This window comes from Argiope bruennichi, chromosome 9, assembly GCF_947563725.1.
Source record: "Argiope bruennichi chromosome 9, qqArgBrue1.1, whole genome shotgun sequence".
Lineage (NCBI taxonomy): Eukaryota > Metazoa > Arthropoda > Arachnida > Araneae > Araneidae > Argiope > Argiope bruennichi.
Window position 1 is genome coordinate 122,927,149 of NC_079159.1, and position 18,836 is coordinate 122,945,984.

Consider the following 18,836-nt stretch of genomic DNA (forward strand, 5'->3'; position numbering starts at 1 on the left):
ATATATGAATATTATGCTTAATGGAATGTATTTGCAAGCAGAGAGATTGATATCATAACCCAAATGCTATTCTGTTTTCATATGGCTTTTTTTATTCACAACTTTTAATATTTAATTATTTTTTGCAAAACAAAAAGCATTCATGACAAATAGTTTTTTATTAAATATATTTCAATTTTTTACACTGAAAACGACATAATCGGAAAAGGCTTATTTGAATTTCTTAAATTATTATTGTTTCCCTAAAGAATTATTTAAAGAATGGACAAAATATTTTTTTCTTTAAGAAATATTTTTAGTCATTTTATTTCTGTTTTCTTATCTTTTCAGGAACTCCACCATTCTACAATGACTATTTTGAGATCGACCAGAATTCTGGTCGAGTTCGTCAACTGAAAGCATTAGACAGGAAAATAGCCAAGAATCTGGAAATTATTATCAAGGTATGACTACGGATATGGTAGCTTTCTTAAAAAATTTCATAAACTTCAGAAAAAGTTGAAATTTTCATGGAAGTATTTGCTTTGCATATATGAATACCATAAGTGTGAATGTTATTGAAAAATATCTTTAAATAGAAAAAAAAATCATTTTTGAAAATCTTCATTCTTTTCTTTTAAATATTTTTTCGTTCTGAAATCAAACTATTAGTAATAGAAATTATCAATATACATCAATTTATGTATGCGTACTGTAGATTTTTGATAAAATGCAACATGTAAGAAGGCTTTCGAAATACAGCCATATCATTATACTGCCGTTATAAAGATGAATTCTTGAACATCAGACTTGCGAACAACCAAACATTTATCCTTTTTGTGAACAAATCATTCATAATAACGTCTTCCAAACCAGTCACAATAGTAGTTATTAACCTGATTTTCATTCCCCTTCTTGAAATTTCCATCGTTCGCCAGTTAACTGAAGTTACGGTGTACTATTTTTGAATTATTCGAGGGTCCAGCTCCTTTTTACAAAACACTTTAAGATTTATAAGTAGAATTTACTGCAATTCTTTTCTTGCATTCGGTGTATTATTATTATTTTGCACTTATCTCATATTAGAAACAAAATATCATTCCCTTTCTGTATATTACAACTGTTCGTTGCAACACACAACCTATTGAATTCTGAGGCTCTGATTCTGATTATGCTCATCCACGTACTTCGTCTATCAAATATGCAGGTGTGTTGCATTTACACTTCTATTTATCGTTGGACGATAAGCAATGAAGATGGGAAGAGATTCAGACACCTCGATCATCCGCCCTAGGGGCATCCTAGAGGTATCTAAACGAAGCGTGTTAAGGGGTTGAAAATATTTTATAATATCCCGGTCACTATTTGGACTTGCTATGTCATTGATGATGAATTGTTAGCAGTTAGCGAAAATATCAAATTATTCATTGGGTATTATTTACCCTCGCTATGCCACTGATGCCAGACTGATAGTCTTAAATGAGGATAGGATATTGTGATTGTCCCAAATAAAAATCGTTTTATGATATTTTTCAGTTATGTTCTACTTTTGGTATAATACGGTAACAGTTCTGTAACTTCTCTAAGATCATTCGTGTTTCTAATCCTTTCCGGATTTCTGGCATGAATCTTCTTTGAAGACAAGCTTGCCTTAAAACCATTGCATGTATCCAAAGAAGTTTGAAACAAGCTATAATTTTTTTTATTATATCCAAGTTGACGAGTGCAATAATTGCTTCCAGGCAGAAGAGATGACAGACAGCAAACGATTCTCGACTGCCAAACTCCTGATTGACGTGAAAGCCGTCGACAATTATCCCCCTATTTTGATCCCTTCCGCCATGGAGGGGTATGTGAACGAGAATTCTCCGATCGGCACTACTGTGACTGTTGATAAAGAAGGGAAGGTTCCTTTGGTCCTGAAAGTCACTGATGCAGATTTGGTAAGTTGCTTTCTTTTACGTCAATGTCTTTACTTTCCCTGTCACACTAAGTGACCAGCAAGAAAGAGGAACCTTACATTCGAACTTCGATTCGTTCCTGCAGAGCTTAAATTCGTTGTTTAAATTCTTTCTTCTATTCATTCTGGAGCACTAGAAGACTTTGCAATTTGCTGTTGATTGAGAAAATGAGACTCATGAATGACTTTGAGCTCGCCATGATTGAGAATTGGTTTCAGTTTTCTCTGATATGGAGAATTCTTTTCGGTTTCATTCTTAAGGCTAACATCTGAATCTTCATAGAAAGACAGTTACGTTAAACACTGAGCAAAATGCAAAAAGAGGAATCACTTGTGAAAGAAAAAACAACCAGATGATCGGCATACATTGTGCGTAGCATAACAAAGGACATCTCAAAAATACTTTGGATCAGCACAAAGCATATCCATGCTCTTTGAGAGACATGCCTTGAAACGTATAATTTAAATAGGCAGTCTACAAGAGATCCAACTGATTGCTCTGTCGCTGAAAAAGTAGGTTTTGTGCCTTACAGTGCACAGATAGGACATTTGTTGAATAGAAAAAAGTTGTTTAGTTCGATCATCCAAATTTCTTTTCGATCATAAAAGAGGCTGAAGTAAATAGAAATCTTACATTTACTTGTATGGGATTATATTTAAAACTTTCGACTACATATATTTAAAACTTAGTTTCGTTGATCTGATTTTATACTTTCCTGATGAGATGGACTCTCGAAATGTGAAACTGTTGCCACTGTGATGTTTATAATAAATTTCATATAATGGTAAATTTTGGTAGGAGATGAAATAGCCGTCAAATTTGTAAGCCATGACATTTTTCAGAAAAAGACTATACTTATTGAATAGGATTAGGTTGATACCCGGTTATGCTGTATCAGGTATAGACTAATACTGATCTTCAATTGTTCTGATATTACTGATAAAAAAATTTTCTCCTGTTAATATATCTTAAATAATATCTATTTACAGATAATCGCTCTAAGAGACTGTTATCTGTGCCTACATTCCTCGTTACTGATTGCTTGGTTGTTAATTTTAATTTTGTACTTTTTTTTATTGAAATATGGTTTTCTATAACGTATAAAAGATTGATAACAAGAGTTTAATTTTAATTTTTTTAAATATTTTGTCATCTATTTATATTTCAAAATAAAATATAGTATTATTAAATTTATTTTTTAAACAGTTATACTCTAAAAATGTTACTAATTTTCAATGATTAATTTTTATTTTCAATTCAGTTTACTTCATTGATAATAATTCTGTTTGTTGTATCGAATAAAAAAAAGTCTTTAAAGTAAAATACACTTATTTATTCAAAGAAAATCATCTCAATCCTCTGTGCTTGATAAACTCTGCAAGAAAAAAAACTATTTTAATTTCTGGCATGATAAAAAATATTGTGTGTGTGTAATAAAATTATTATAAATTGCAATTTCAAATACATTTTCAAATTTAATTATACAAAACTTATGGCATCAAACCTGTATGATTAAAAAAAAGTATTTAGAAATTTTAAGGAGGTATGAAAATCATTTTATGCTATGATTTTTTTCGGAAATTATCAAATCACGTTTTTAGATCTAACTTGTTCGTTTATATATATATATATATACATATAACTATGATAAATGCATGCGAAGCATTCAAATAATTGAAACATGTATGGCATTTTTTATGCATCATTGTCCAGATTCTACTCGTATGTAAAGATGAGAGAAGGCGCAACTACTGGAGTAGAAATTTAATTTTTTGATATTTCAGAGTGGAGAAGAAGGCCAAGTTTCATACGTTTTCGAAGTAACGACCCATTCGTTTCGAGTGAATTCCGACGGCTACTTGGTGGTCAACGAAGCCAATTTGGATCGAGACCCTCCCAATCCCAACAAATACACATTTCAGGTAAACGTTCTCTTTTTCAAAAGAAGCATGCTTTGCAACGTCGTGCCTTGTTGTTGTTGAATCTAGAGTGAACGCGTGCACAGTTGATCTATTGAACTGCACTGATACGAACACGATGGTCTCATTTTATTACTTTTGAATAGAATTTGGATATCAACAGCAAAATTATATATACTGTACACTCCCGAGTATCCGGTTTGAGACTATCCGGCTTAGTCTCTCAAAAAATAAAAACTGTAAATTTTGACTCTTATTTGAGGGTTATTTTTTCATGTCAGTGTATTATTTATCAGTGAAAAATAAAATCTGTTTGAATTAATTTTCTTAAAAGTTAGGCTTACGATTTACGTTAATGTTTTATGTTTCCTGCATTAAAGAATTTATGTTAAAATATGAACAGTTTATACCCTTTAACTTACTTTTTCACTAAATAAATTCTTGAAACGTGCAGTACATTATATAAACATAAATAAACTACCAGTACAGAGCCTTCTGTTTTAACTCGCGGCAATGGCTTCTGTGATTCATCAAGCTGCTGCCGCGTTCAATTCTACTCGGCTTGAGATAAATGGAGGGATTGTTATTCAATAAGAAGAGGGAAAATACGTATTATAACAGTGGGTTTTGGTATAAAATCTTTGTCTTCTGGTATTGGTGGCCAAAGAAATGAGAACACCGGCCTATCCAGTTTTTTAGTTATCCGGCCTGCCCTTCCTCCACGTTAAGCCGGATGCTCTGGAATATACTGTACATAAAAATTTATGAAAAATAAAATTTGTTATAAGTGTATATTCCTGAGGCGTGCAGGAAAAATTATTCAACAACACTATTGATATTGTAGTTGTCTTTGACAGTGAATTTGAACTGTCTCTGTGGCTAGTGCCGAAGTGTTAAATTTGAGTAAAAGAGAAAGGTTTATTGTCACTTTTGGCTGGGAATAGTTTCGTCAAAGATATTGTTTATATTTAATTTCAATTAAATTGCTTTGAAAAAACTTAAGTTCATGATTCTGAAAAATTGTCAGGCATTAAAGCCAAGCTATTTTACTAGTCTCATATATGTTCTATTCATTGTGTACATTATTGGAGATTGTCTTATTGTTCTTATTGGGGACGCGTCTCGTGATATCATAAACTTTACTGTCCTTTTCTTTTAACTCTTACTTTTGCCATATTTTAATTTCACTTTTTTATTCTTCCGGTAAACAACGCAGTTATTAAAAAGAACCCTTTTTCTTTAGCTTTCAGAAATAGAAGAAAATAAAGCGGTTCAATATTTGATGAAACAATCAAAATGATTTGAATTTCTGTTCAACAATTTAATCCATTTTTGGAAATTATGCAAATAATTTTTTTTTAAAATTACCGAAATTCGTGAAAAATTTGCCCAACTGTTATGTCGGTGTCATTAAAAAGGCAATTTTTTAAATTTTTAAACGGGATAAAATTTATTTCTGCTTTATAATTTTTTGGAAGGTCAAAATTCAGCCTTATTGTTAATTAATTAATATTCCAAAAAAGTTGTTCCGAGGAATACTTTTTTACCTTCATATGTGACAAATTTGGTAAATATAAGTTAAATGATCTAGCCTGTAGAGCATCAACATACACACAGACAGACAGACACCCAAAAATATTTATCTTTATAATTTGTAGAAATAAAAATGAATACGTGTGTGTTGTCAATCGACTGGACAGACTGTTCATACAAGAATTCCAAATTAATTAGACAGAGATGTGATTTGAAGGGAGGAAATGTTTACCTCGGGCGGTTTTTTCAAAATATTACTTTGAATTTTAATTCATTAAAATTTAAACTAAATTTTGACATTCTTCCGTGATAACTCCTGTAAATATTGCAGAACTAAAAAGAAATTTACGCTATCGTAAAATGCAAAAAAATTATTCAAAATTTAGAAAATAATGTCGGTTTTAGTGCTATGCTATGATCTTATGGTCTCCCATGAGAAAAGCAGAAAGTTCGTGCACAATAAGCATAAGGTAGTTAAAATAGTACGGCTTTAATATATGAAAGTTTTGCGAAATCATGGATATGAACTTATATCTAAACGAGGTATCTAAAATGAAATATAACCAATATCTCTGGCGAAGTCAGAGATAATTTATACGTTTCCTTGAAGATTTTATTATTTTTTAAAATCTGAATTTGCCTGTGATGACTCTCATCTCCTATATCTTTTGATATAAATATTTTCTAAAAATAATGGAGGTCTCCCTTGCTTTTTTTTTTTCTCTTTTCTTTAGTTTTTGATTTTGAAATTATGATTGTTCTTCCTTTCATCCAGACAAGATTTAACTAAAAATTAGAATACATCTAGTTATTTTTTTTTTGTAATGAAAATTTTTAATTCAGAAACTCTTTAGTATGCATTAAAATTTCACTTATTTTTGGTCATCAATGCTGATGTCTGCAATATAGAATTTAAAAACTTGTAGAATCAACGCTTAATCCAAGATAGATTTGATTTATTAAAAGTAATTGCTATTATCGTTTGCTGCTATAACTTACTAATCATCTTATTACAGGTAATATCCCGGCAAGTGGGCAGTCCTCCGGGAAAGGGAGCAAGCGCACCGGTGACCCTCAGCGTCCACCTGAGCAACGTCAACGACAACTCTCCGGTGATCAAGCCTTTGCCTACCGTCCGCCTGCCGGCTGGCGACGGACTACGAATGGTTGCAAGGGTGAGTCTCACTGACTGTCTCGGTAGATGAAAGTTCTTTTCTGTATTAACAATTTCAGTTCAGAAGAGGCTAGGATGATGGATCTGTGTCTTGGGTTGTTTGCAGCCTTGTTTTAATTGTTTATGTAATTATTCTGGCGCAGCTTCTAGTTTTTATGTAGCTATTGAAAACTTTGTATGTTTCTGCTCCTATACACAATTTACCTTCTAGTGGTGCTCATTTCTTTTTTTAAATGTGTTTTTCATTCTAGATCTGCTTTGTATTTTCACCTTGTACCTTGTGTCATTCACTTATTTTTCACTTTGCATAAAGGGATAGACAGATGATTTTAGATATTGATACATTGTTTGATATTGCTGTACGGTCTGTTGTGTCTTCCATCCTTTGGGCATTGTGATATTGTATTTGTGCCTATGTGTGTTACTGTTTTCTCTATGTACTTTTCAATTTAGTCTCTTGAACCCAGAATTGGTTTCCTAAATATTTAATTTAAATATTTTATTTTAGTCAAATGAACTACAATGTATACCCTTATTTACCGGCCATATTCTGGCGATAACTCTAAGCCTTCCAATAAATAAATAATGGTTCTCTACCCGGGGCCCTCCAAGGTGTTATACCTTTTCTGGTAGGCGAGTTGTCCTGGGGCAGACTAAGAACAATTTTAGTTCGACGTTACCTGAAGAAAGAAAGAAAACCTTTGTAATATTTGAGATTCGGCGTTTAACATAAAAGGGAAAAAACGCGTTCAATTAACTCTGTCAATTCTTTCCATTCCTAGCCCACATAAAATTGATAAAAACTTGTTAAAAATAATTTTTTCGGACATAAAAATATTTTAAAAGATAAAATGGTTAAGTTCTTGTCACCTCTTAGAGTTGGAAATTTGAGAAAATCAGTATGATCGCTTGGTTATTGATATGGTAAGATGATTCAATGATCACATTAAAATATTTTGTAAACTTTTTAATGAAGATATTGTCATTATTATTTTATTCCATGGCACTTTTATTTCAAAATTGTTTTTTTCTTGCTTTTACGTATTTTTTTTATTTTAATGGTATTGTTTCTCAACTATTAATCTTTTTCCTTGCATTATTAACATTGTTGTGTTGAATTACAACTATTCAGCCGCTTTTATGAAAGAATATATTGGAATTTACGGAGATAATTAAATCCCCATTTGTTCTTATACAATGGAGGGCAAAGGAACTTTTGATTGAACTCAGAACTTCAGATATTTAAATAGTTACGTAACTATTTGCTACAGTGCCAATTTCAAACGAGGGCAAAGATATCTCTACAATTTTATTTCTTTTTCTATTTTCATTCATGTCTTCATTTTTCTATTCTATTGATTTCCTTAGGAATTTTTAGTAGTTGTTTGCATGTTCATAAAAATTGGACTGGTTACAACATAAGTTCATAGCTTTCTATTCTACTCGTGTTTTGAGGTATTTTTATTAATCTACGAGTAAAGAACCGACTTAAGCTAGTTAAAGGGGGAAATAATTATTTAATTTAAAAAATCAATAGTAAAAGATTATTATCATTTTAGCTTTGTACAAATTCCTAATCTTATATAGACTGCCCTGAAAATTTATGAATGTGAATTTATAAAATAGAATTTGAACAGGCTTGTATGAGATTGGGAATCAGTGTGGGGCTAGGAGAGATTACATTATACATTTTAGTCCGTTTTTAAAATATGGTATGTTATTTTTAATTGGACAAGTATTTTCTGTTTCTTTACTGCTTAAAAGCAGACAGTATATGCATTGCTTTCGTGTGAAATTACAATCATTTTTAAACTAACTTCCAGATGTACTAATGACGGCATGGTGCCGTATGTCGGCAATGAAAGCTTTTAATCGATTGCAAAATTTGTACTGGCAGGCAAGAAAGAAAATTAATATTGCAATTTTATCCCGTTTCTAAATAAGGTTAAAGGTTTCAAGCAAATTCATTCACTGCAAATTACAAAATTTGCAATGAATAGCAAAACAGAGAGATCAGAAAACGAGTTAATAAAAACGTGCTAATCTGGGGAAAATGTACTATTTCCAATTACATACAGTACTAATCTCTGGAATCAGAGAGTGACAATGCTAATCTCTGATGGTGCCCTGTTTTCTTTGAATTAACTTTGATTTGATGCCAAATATCCGCGGTAATTTCTCTGATTCCTTGTAATATCATATCGATATTGAGTTTGATAAAATAAAACCTTTTTTGTAATTATCAATGATTAATTTGTAATTATTAATCTTCTGTAATACAACTGTTAATAACTCTCATAATACATAATGCATTACATAATCTCTTAGAAATAATACATTATCATAATGGCCATTCAGTAGATGGAATTTTCTAATGGTTTCTACAGTAACTTTATTGAAAATTCAGAGTATCCATTTTGATTTTCCATAGAATTTTATTTTCATTTGATTCTGAAAAAAGAAGTCTTGCTATCAGATTTTTGGATTTTTTTCATAGTTTTTCATTATTCTAAAGATAAGATCAAATTCATACATTGAAGATAAGAACTATAAATATTTCACGGTATGAAAATGGTTGCTCTTATTTTTCATGACAAGAGTCACTGAAAGCAATTTTCTACTGTCGAGAAAAGAACCAGAGAGTTATTAAATTCACTTTGTCAGAGACACCTGCATATATTTGAAGAAAGGACAAATTCAGCAGCTTTGCTGGAAGAACGGAAATGGCACCTTCTGAAAAGAGAAAGAATGTTGTAACTTTCTTCTCCCCGCAGGTGGAAGCGAGCGATGCGGACGACATCGACGGGTCAGAACACATAGTGTACTCCATCTATCACGTGTCTAATGAGGGACTTTCGAAATTTCGCATCGATCGGGATGCAGGTGTCGTCCAAGTGATCGACAAAGTGTCAGCCGGACAACAGTACAGTATTACCGTCCAGGCTACTGACCCTGGAGGAAGGTAAGCACTTTTTTTTTTTTTTTTGAGAATTCTTCTGATATCTTATTTTGTAGATACTGTAACAAAGATTTTTTTTTTTTAATATGTCTCGTATTTTAATCATGACGCTTCGGAGCAATATCAAAACCACGCGGAAAACATATAAACCTTCACATTATTTCAGATTTTATACGTTTAGAAGATAAATTTTCTTTTTCTTACTAAGGCATCCGACTAGGTTGTAATGATACTTTTTCCAGAAAAATTCGATTTTTTTTTTTTGTTATGATCTTCGTAGATTCTGAAATAGTTTGTTTTTAATAAATGTAAGATAAAACTATGGATACAGTAGTTTCAATAATGCACAACATAAAAAGATGAAGCAGTACTATTTTTAACTGAAAATGAATGTTCTTTTTTAATTATTTTTACCGTAAAATTCCTCCAAATAATATTTGGTATGTTTATATAAACTCTATACCAACTCAGCCATATTTTGCTTATTTTTGGATGAATTAACTCATTTGGATGAATTTATTGCAAGCACATTATTTAAACGTATTTTCTAAAAAAATGAATATTTCAATGTGATTGATTCGCGGAAAACATGGTACCTCAAAATCAATTCAATAAAGTTACACGAAATTTGGTATACATGTGTCCAAAACCTTTGAGTGTGTGATAGACCTCGGATTTTAAGGTAGCCTCATTTAGACATGCTTTACAAACACTTTAAGTTCAAAACATAAACAAATTTTGACACAAAATCATTTACGCAGCTTCAAATGCCTATAAAATTTTTATTTATTAAAATAATTTTTATCTTGTGGTCTGCTACATTTTATGTTGTTTGAGCTATATATAAATGAAATAAAAATGAAATATTCCCATATTTTTTAGCTTACTGTGTTTTTCGTAATATTGAAAATTTTGCTAAATTTTCATTAAATAAGCAATTTTTTTCCCCAAAACTAAAGGTGATGAGTGTAAATCTTACGCAGTGTACTGCATATTCGGGGAAATCGTATTGATTCCATTCCCTATGAAGATAGACTAAACCAAATGGGCTGAGAGGCCACCACGTTTAATTCAAATTGATATTTATATATTCGTGCAACTTAACACTACACTGTTTCTTTAAATATGCAATAGTGCTCTAAAATATGATGCTGCAGTCAAAATAGTATCAGATACATTAGAAAAAAATAACAGTACAATAGAAGCTATAGTCATATAATAAGTCCATTATCTTTACTGAATCAGTTTTTTTCCTGCTTAATTAGGTTCAGTCAAGGTATCCTGGACGTCGTTGTGGTGGCGGGCCCCAATGCTGGAGGGCCCGTCTTTCCTCAAGACAGGTACGACGCTCAGGTGAGCGAGGGGGCAGCCGTCGGATCGACCGTCATCACGCTCACGGTAAATATCCTTTTTTCGAAATGCAGACATGAGGAGGCTTACTTTTGGAGAGGAAATATTGTATGAATTAAAGCAGAATGTTTTTCTTTCGTACTAAGAAAGGCTCCCTGTGACTTACTCTGATTTATAAGTAAAAAATCAGTTTTCTGCTGATCTGATATTGCATCTAAAGTATAAAAAATATTTTGGTTAAAAAAATGTGCGAGTTTAGTTCTTTTCTAGCACACCAAATTATGGAGGATATAAAAAAAAGCATAATGATACAGAAAAATAAATGAATATTTTTTTTATATTCTGTAAAGAATTGTCTCTGAATAATGTATCCATGCTTAATTCCATTCTTTTACAATTTAATTTGAAAGTAAAATTCAGTGCTTCGACAATTGGCAACAAGCACTTGCATGAAATTATTTTCTAATCATTATATTTGTAATCAATTGGTTTGAGCGAAGCGAGCTGAGCTCAAAGTTTCTCAGATCTAATAACATCAAAAAATTGATTTTAACTTAAATTGATGGGGACAACAGCTATGAAGTGTTAATGGACCTTCCCTTCTGCAATTCCGGTTATCCGTTTTAGAAAATAGAAACATCGTTAGCAGAAAAGAATAGCATCAATTTTTTTTAAATCTGCACATTTTTAATGAGCCTCTTAAAAAGAAAGACTGACATGGGCATTGTTTATAGGCGGAAGATCCGGAGAAGGACGAAATCACCTATTCTCTGATTGAAGGCAACGTTAATGGGGATTTCGCCATTGACCCTAAAAGGTACGCTATTTATATGGCATTTCTTGTAGATTTTCTTTCTTTCGAACTTACTTGAAAATAAACGCCGTTTCTCTTTGAAAACTGCGCTAAAGGCACTTTATTAAAAATAGAAGCTCTTCACATCTCCTTGCGAAAACCTACAAAAAAAGTTTCTATAAGATGTGAAAGAATAACTTTTGAATTTTATCTCTCTCTAAGAATGGGTGATCATATATATTATATTTTATTCATTCAAACTGTACAGCAAACACAAACAATTTAACTCGAGTACCAAACATGTTATTGTAATAGTTCGAGTTTCATCTTTTAAGGGTCTTTTGATCCTCTCAAGGACCGCGGTGATCTGGTGGTAAGATCTCGGAATCGGTGGGCTTAAGGTTCGAAACCCGATTCCACCGAAAAAGCATCGTGTAAACGGGTTTGATGCACGTTAAATCCGTCGGGGCCAAATGTCCTCCCATTGGTGTGGTGCGAAAGTTTGGAGAGGAGGGCTCCAGCTCAGATGTCGTTCTCGTCATCTGATCGTGTTTCAAAATGACGAGGTCCGTCCCAAAATAGCCCTAGTGTTGCTTTAAAAGGGGACGTTAATGTATAACTAAGCTAAACTAAACTGATTTTCTCACGGCACTTTCTTTATCCTTTCGCACATGATCCTTAAAACTTTCTATTTATTACTCAACTCACCGCTATTGTATAGTTGTCCATTCCATGAGATAAATTCAATTTTTTCGAGTCCTTAAATTAAATTATTTTTAACGGAGTTTGACTCTTGCTAATAAATATACTTTCTACTTTGTCTAAAGTATTTAACTTACGAGTCACGCAGACCTTTACTTTTTCCCATGCCTTTCAATACACATTGTCTATAACTTTGACTGTCTGAGATAAAGCTTTTTTATTGCATTGTATTCCACACTCTATCAATCTGCTGTCTTAACCCTTTTCCTTGTTCCAATTTCTACAAATGAGGTTCACAATCTATAAAATACAGTTGGCCAGAAAATGGCCATGACTGTGTTTCCCTTGGTTTTCTATAAGTAACAGTGCAAGTTCTGCAGAACAGATATCATCGCTAAAGTGCTAAAAATAATTGAAGAAAAGTAATCTTGTAAAGAAAGTATTCTATCTCGTAAAGAAAGAATCGTAGGCAAAAGTGATCTAAATTAAGTTAAATAAGTTAAGTTAGATAAAAGTTAATCTAATGATTAAGCCACTTATGATTAAGATATTTAATAAAATCGTGTATAAAATTATATATGGATATATATTTATTATTCAGAAGTGTTTTGATTAATCATTCTTTTAAGAGTAAGCTTCCAATCCAAAAAGAAATGAAAAAGAGAACATTTATTTGGTCTTCTGAAATATATTTACCTTCCCGCCATTACAATGTTTTTTTTCTTTTAAATTGGAATAGAAATCTCTTGCAATAGATAATAAGATCAGGGTTCGAATAGAAATGGCTTATACATTATCATCTGCCCCACAATTTGAAGAAAATGATCTTGGATGAAGTTTCTCTATGTTCCATCAAATAAAAAGACATGTACCTTTGACTGGTCAAAGGGACAATACATTATAGCATGCCAAATGTACAACATGGTAGAGTTTCTTATTTAAATCTTCAGATTGTGTGCAAAATAAGATTATTAGTCCGTCTATAGCATGCACACTAGTATCATTTCTTAACTGTATTAAAAAATGCTATGAAGCAAAATGTTATGTATTATTTATTCTTTACTAGTGAAATCAAATAAGTATTTTTATATACCAAAGTAAATATTTTTTTAATAATAGCAACAAATTTAATTAAGTAATTAGTGGTTAATCTTTCAATAAATACAAAAGCCTTGAAATTTTGTCGCCTATTACCATCACCGATAGAAGTGATCAAAGGTATAACCTCTCTTCTATATAACTATATATATATATATATATCTTTGGTGACTAGTTTTCCAGGATTGATATAATCAATCAAGTATTTTGTGTAATTCTAGCCTAATGGTTTTCTGAGAAAAATATTTTTTAACAAATTTTAATTGGTATATAACAGATTAGTTTTCAGAAGGGTTTTACTGATTAGTTTAATACGCTATGTATTTTCTTAATTTTCTTCTGCTTCCAATTATATGACGTTAAGGAGCAGCAGGTCTCTGCCTTTCAAATGAGTCTTACATCGAGCATGACACGATCATCAAATTCATGGTACTGCTACTAAGACCATGAGCATTATTATGTTATGAATATAACAATGAAAATAATTAATGAGAAATGTCACCAGCGATCGATTAAGATATCTGGGTGAAAACTTCTCTACTAAACATTGCAAAATTGAGATATAGTGCATTTTATGTATCATTTTGTTGATTTCATTTTCACTGATTTTAGCGGAATCCTATCCGTCGCTCGGCGGCTAGATCGAGAGGAAGTGTCGGCTTATGCTCTGGTTGTCAAAGCCTCAGATCCCAGCAATCTTGTAAGTTTTTAGAAAGAGGCGATTCATTATTATAGTTCATTTTTGTTTGTGTGTTTCAGTACTGTGCTCCAATATTTCATTAATGATTTATTGTTTTCAACATGAATATAAATGTATATACCTGTCTTATAAAATATTAGAAATATACTTAAAACCTGACAAAATATGGATTTTTTTTTTTTTTTTGCCTTTTAGTAAGATATTTACTAAATTCCATATTTTGATCAGTCAAGAGGGCGAGTGACCCAATTGCATGAAACAGATTTCTCTTTTGGAATGAAATCTCGCAAAGAGCTGTCCGAAAAAGAAATGCAGCTTTTTGCATTAAAATGCAGAAATCACTCACATGTTAAAAACAAATGAAAAGCTTACGTTAATAAAAAAAAATTCAGAACTATTTTTCAAAAAAATCTTTATTTTTATTTTAGTGACTGCAAAATGTATTCAGAATAATATTGACACTGTATTCATTTATTTTATAGTTTTCAACCACTACTTTGGATATCAGAGTAACCGATATTAATGATCAAAATCCAGTTTTTCTGCAGTCAGAATACATATTTAGGGTCGATGAAGGACAGGCTGATGCTTACGTCGGAACTGTTCAGGTATTATTGCATTTTACAAGAATCTTAAAGATTCCTCCATTAGTTTTCTCAAACAAATATACAATTTTGTTTTCACTGATGTCATATCGTTCCTCATTTTTCCTTCCTAGGCAAAAGATGACGACATTTCTTTAAATGGTCAAATAAGGTACTCTGTATCACAATCCAGGTTAGTGTTATTTTATTTCGTTATTTAAATATGTATAGTTTTAAATTGAGTGTTCGTTGGTCGAGATTTCTCTTAGAGTAGTCATTTGACGTTTCTTATTTCTTCATCATTTCCATATTTAGGCAGAAGTATTATATTTCAAATGATTTTTTTCCCCTATCATCAATAAAAAGTCTATAATTTGTAAATCCTAAGTGCCCTTGAAAAATCGTTTCCTTCGAGAATATAAGTATTTTTCCTTATGTTTGAATTCAAAAGTACAGGGTGGCGCTCTTTAGATCTGTGTAGAGCCCATTGTGGTAGTCATTTTTCATTGACACTTTTTATCCGTTGTAAACACTTTAGAAAAAAGAAATTTGAATAAAAAATGGTAGTTTTTATTTTGAACACTTAGTAAAAAATTTGATAAATAAAGGGAAACATTGAAAACATAATCTGTTCACTATCCATTCCTACGTTCGAATTTTATAGAATTTTCAACGGTATTGCTGTTGGATTCGCAGCAACATAGCAACTTATGCTTGCTTTTAATTCAGTCAGAGTCCGCATGAAGACATGATTGCCAGAAATCGCAAAAGTGGAAATCACAGGGAAGAAATCAGCTTGACTCGATAGACATGAGAAGTTCCTTTACTTATTTGTTAATATGATATTTTACACAATCTTACATGAAGAATTTCTTGTAATAAATATATATTTGTGATAATCTTGCAATTTATTCGTTCATTGCTCAATCGTTTGATGTATTGTTCAAACTCTTTATCCTGAATTTCACCGGATTCTCACCCGATGTCCTCCTTTGGGCGTTGTTGCTAAATCCAACGGGACCAAACATCCACCCACTGGTGTGGTACGAAAGTTAAAGAGGGAGCGCCAGCTCAGGTGTCGTTCTCGTTATCTGACAGCAGTTCAAAATTACCAAGTCCGCCTCAAAATAGTCTTAATGTTGCTTTAAAAAACGGAAAGTTAATATAACTAAACTAATTTAATTCATATACCTTTCCTCCTTTCATGAGATTATCAGAAAGAATATATTCATGGATTGTTTTTGTTAATAAATCGATGAATTTGGCATATTTCATATGACATTTTGATGAATTGAATTCAAAGTTTATATAACTATTTCAACATTTTACTAAAAAAAATTAGATAAAAATTAATAGATTAGATAGATAAAGTTAGAAGATCCCAATAATTAAAAAATTATAGTAATTTTATTTCCTTAAATCCTAGAAATCTTATTTCTTCGTCTTCGTTGTTTTTTCATTCAATCAACCAAGATTAAAAATATATATATCTGCTTCCTATTTGTAGCGACTTCCGCATCGACCCCCAGACCGGTGAGATCCGTACCCTTCGAGCGCTGGACTTTGAGTCGCAGCCTTCGCATCGCCTCATGGTGATGGCTCGGGACAGCGCCCCCGACTCCAGGTTCGGAACTGCGGCCGTGACCATCCTGGTCACTGACGTCCAGGACGAAAAGCCTCTGTTTGAGAAGAGCCTCTACGAAGCCATGGTCCCGGAGAACAAAGCCAACTACGAGGTCATTCAACTCAAGGTGACTTTCCCTCTCATATTACCTGCGCAAATATTTCGTGTAGACAAACATGCCAGTGTAACGTGATCTGGCCAGTAGCATAAAGATTATGTAAATTTAGATCAAAAGAAAATTTCGCAGTTTCAGATTGACTCTTTGAAACTTCTATTATATGTAATTATTTATTGCAAAATGCAAAATTTGATACCAATGAGTTCGTGATTTGCAAAAAGTGTTTGAAAATCCTATAAATCTTACTTGAAAGCTATTTGAAATTTCTTAATTTGTTACCATTCGCATTATCTCCACGTTTGGATTTTTTTATTTTTTTTATTTGCGTTCATTTAAAATTTTTTTGTCAGAGCACAAATTCTGAGGAGAAAAGCGAAATATCAGATAATCCAAACTTTCCACCTTATACATGCATTTTCTAAATTAAAATGTAAAAAAAAAAGAGCCATTCCTATTTAGATCTTTGCTTCGTATTGACTTTTAGATTCATGCACATTTTCACAATAAAAATTTATTACTGTTTACTATTAGAATAGTATTCGTATCATCTACTTGAAGTTATTATTTTTCGATCAGAAGACAATAAACCAAGGAATAAGGGCTGAAATTTCAAGCTTACGTTAATTTCAGCAATCTGATTCTGAGAATAAAAACAATCCATTAGTTTATGACTTGAACATAGTCAAATTCATATGTTATTTGTTTATATTACAAGACAAAAATAAATAATATTTTAAGAAAAAAATGTTTATTCTCAGAATCCTTCAGTTTAACAATGATACTCCCAACTTAATAACCTAAATCTGTCTGAAAGAAAATTCTTTCTTTCTGAAGTTTGCGCGTTGAAATACATTCAAATTTATAGCTGATTTTTTTTAAAATAGTAAATGCTTTAAAAAAGATAATTCATTTATACTGATGCTTCAATTATTATTCAAAAAGGTCATCTTTTTGTGAGAAAAAGTGTCTATTACACTGCAATGCTTATGATTCCGATAATAGTCCTAGTGTTGCTTTAAAATGGGACGTTAATATAATTAAACTAAACTAAACTAAATCCAAATGATCAATATGTAGCTGTCAACCACAAGATTGCTGGTAGAATGATTGAATTGAGAACGAATAAATTTACCTATTCGGATGTTCTTTCTTGGACTCGCCTACTCCCAGTGGACCACACTGGAGCAGTTTAGGATTGTGTTGGTATTCTGATCTTGATATGTTCTTCGAGTGCCCATCTGTTTCTGTGGCTGATGCTGTTTCTGAACCAAGATTAAGAAGAACTTGTTTTAAAATTGCGCATTGCTATTACTGTGGATTTGTAGCGATTGATTTATTAAAATGAATCTTTATATTATTCATTTATCGGTGACTGCTCGTTTTTTCAGGCTCGAGATCCGGATTCTGTGAGCAGTGTAACTTACGTCATCAAAGAAGGTGCTGAAGATCTTTTCGAAATAGACGCCGTGACCGGAATCATCCGCACAATGCAGCCGCTAGATTATGAGAGGCGTGCCTCTTACAATCTTCTCGTAGGGACGATGGAAAACGATGGTCCGGATCCAAGGGCCACTGCCACTGTAGCCATCTCAATCATAGTAAGTTTTTGCTTTCGGACAAATAGAAAATTTGCTTGAAAGTATGAAAACATTAAAAATTTTTTGTCGACTAATGCTTGAGAAGCTGATTGCGCCGCATTTCACAAAAGCGGCATTTTTTGAACTGTTTTTTTTTTTTTTATTGCACCAATCGATGTGACTTGAAATATATATCCTCCAAATATGATGGCATTATGACTGGTTCTCTCTCCAGGGTGTCCAAAAGGGAGTTAAATTAATTTAAATCACCCTATATATTCATGACTATGGAAAGAATTCAATTTTTAGATATTATTAATATTTCATTATTCAAATCAAATCCAGATCGCAATTCAAACAGGGTGATAGGGAAAAAAAGATCCGCGGATAAGTATTAGGATTATGTCACTCATAGCCCAGGTGCGCCTTGCCTCTGACGCATTTTGCCCTATTTTCCTATTTGTGGTTATTCCGAATTTCACCAATGTACTGTTCTCATGGCCCGTAGTCTAGAGAAAACCTCTTCCCAATGAGATGGATGCTCAGGCCAGACTGAAATTCAGATTCTCCATCTCTTTGATGTCTTCATTTCACCGACAGTTTGAAGGAAGCTTCCTACGCCAATAGGCGTAGCAGCAGGCAACAGGCGAGAGTAGTCCCACGATGGCTCGGATTCACGATCATATCCATAAAGCAACGGACCATGGGAACGGGGCTTAAAAGCTGAAACAGCATTTTTGTTTTGACACATGTAGGCTCAAAGTG

The 18,836-nt window shown here is 32.3% G+C and overlaps 1 protein-coding gene across 1 annotated transcript in view; it reads left to right on the forward strand.

Annotated features, from left to right (window-relative positions):
• LOC129983985 (cadherin-99C-like) overlaps nucleotides 1–18,836 on the forward strand; it is a 103,448-nt gene that overhangs the window by 63,317 nt on the left and 21,295 nt on the right. Inside the window, exons 11-22 of the mRNA XM_056093723.1 lie at nucleotides 331–443; nucleotides 1,722–1,922; nucleotides 3,725–3,862; nucleotides 6,409–6,567; nucleotides 9,341–9,528; nucleotides 10,791–10,923; nucleotides 11,610–11,692; nucleotides 14,081–14,168; nucleotides 14,651–14,776; nucleotides 14,887–14,945; nucleotides 16,260–16,503; nucleotides 17,883–18,092. Coding sequence (XP_055949698.1) covers nucleotides 331–443; nucleotides 1,722–1,922; nucleotides 3,725–3,862; nucleotides 6,409–6,567; nucleotides 9,341–9,528; nucleotides 10,791–10,923; nucleotides 11,610–11,692; nucleotides 14,081–14,168; nucleotides 14,651–14,776; nucleotides 14,887–14,945; nucleotides 16,260–16,503; nucleotides 17,883–18,092 — 1,742 coding nt within the window. The remainder of the gene's footprint in view (nucleotides 1–330; nucleotides 444–1,721; nucleotides 1,923–3,724; nucleotides 3,863–6,408; nucleotides 6,568–9,340; nucleotides 9,529–10,790; nucleotides 10,924–11,609; nucleotides 11,693–14,080; nucleotides 14,169–14,650; nucleotides 14,777–14,886; nucleotides 14,946–16,259; nucleotides 16,504–17,882; nucleotides 18,093–18,836) is intronic.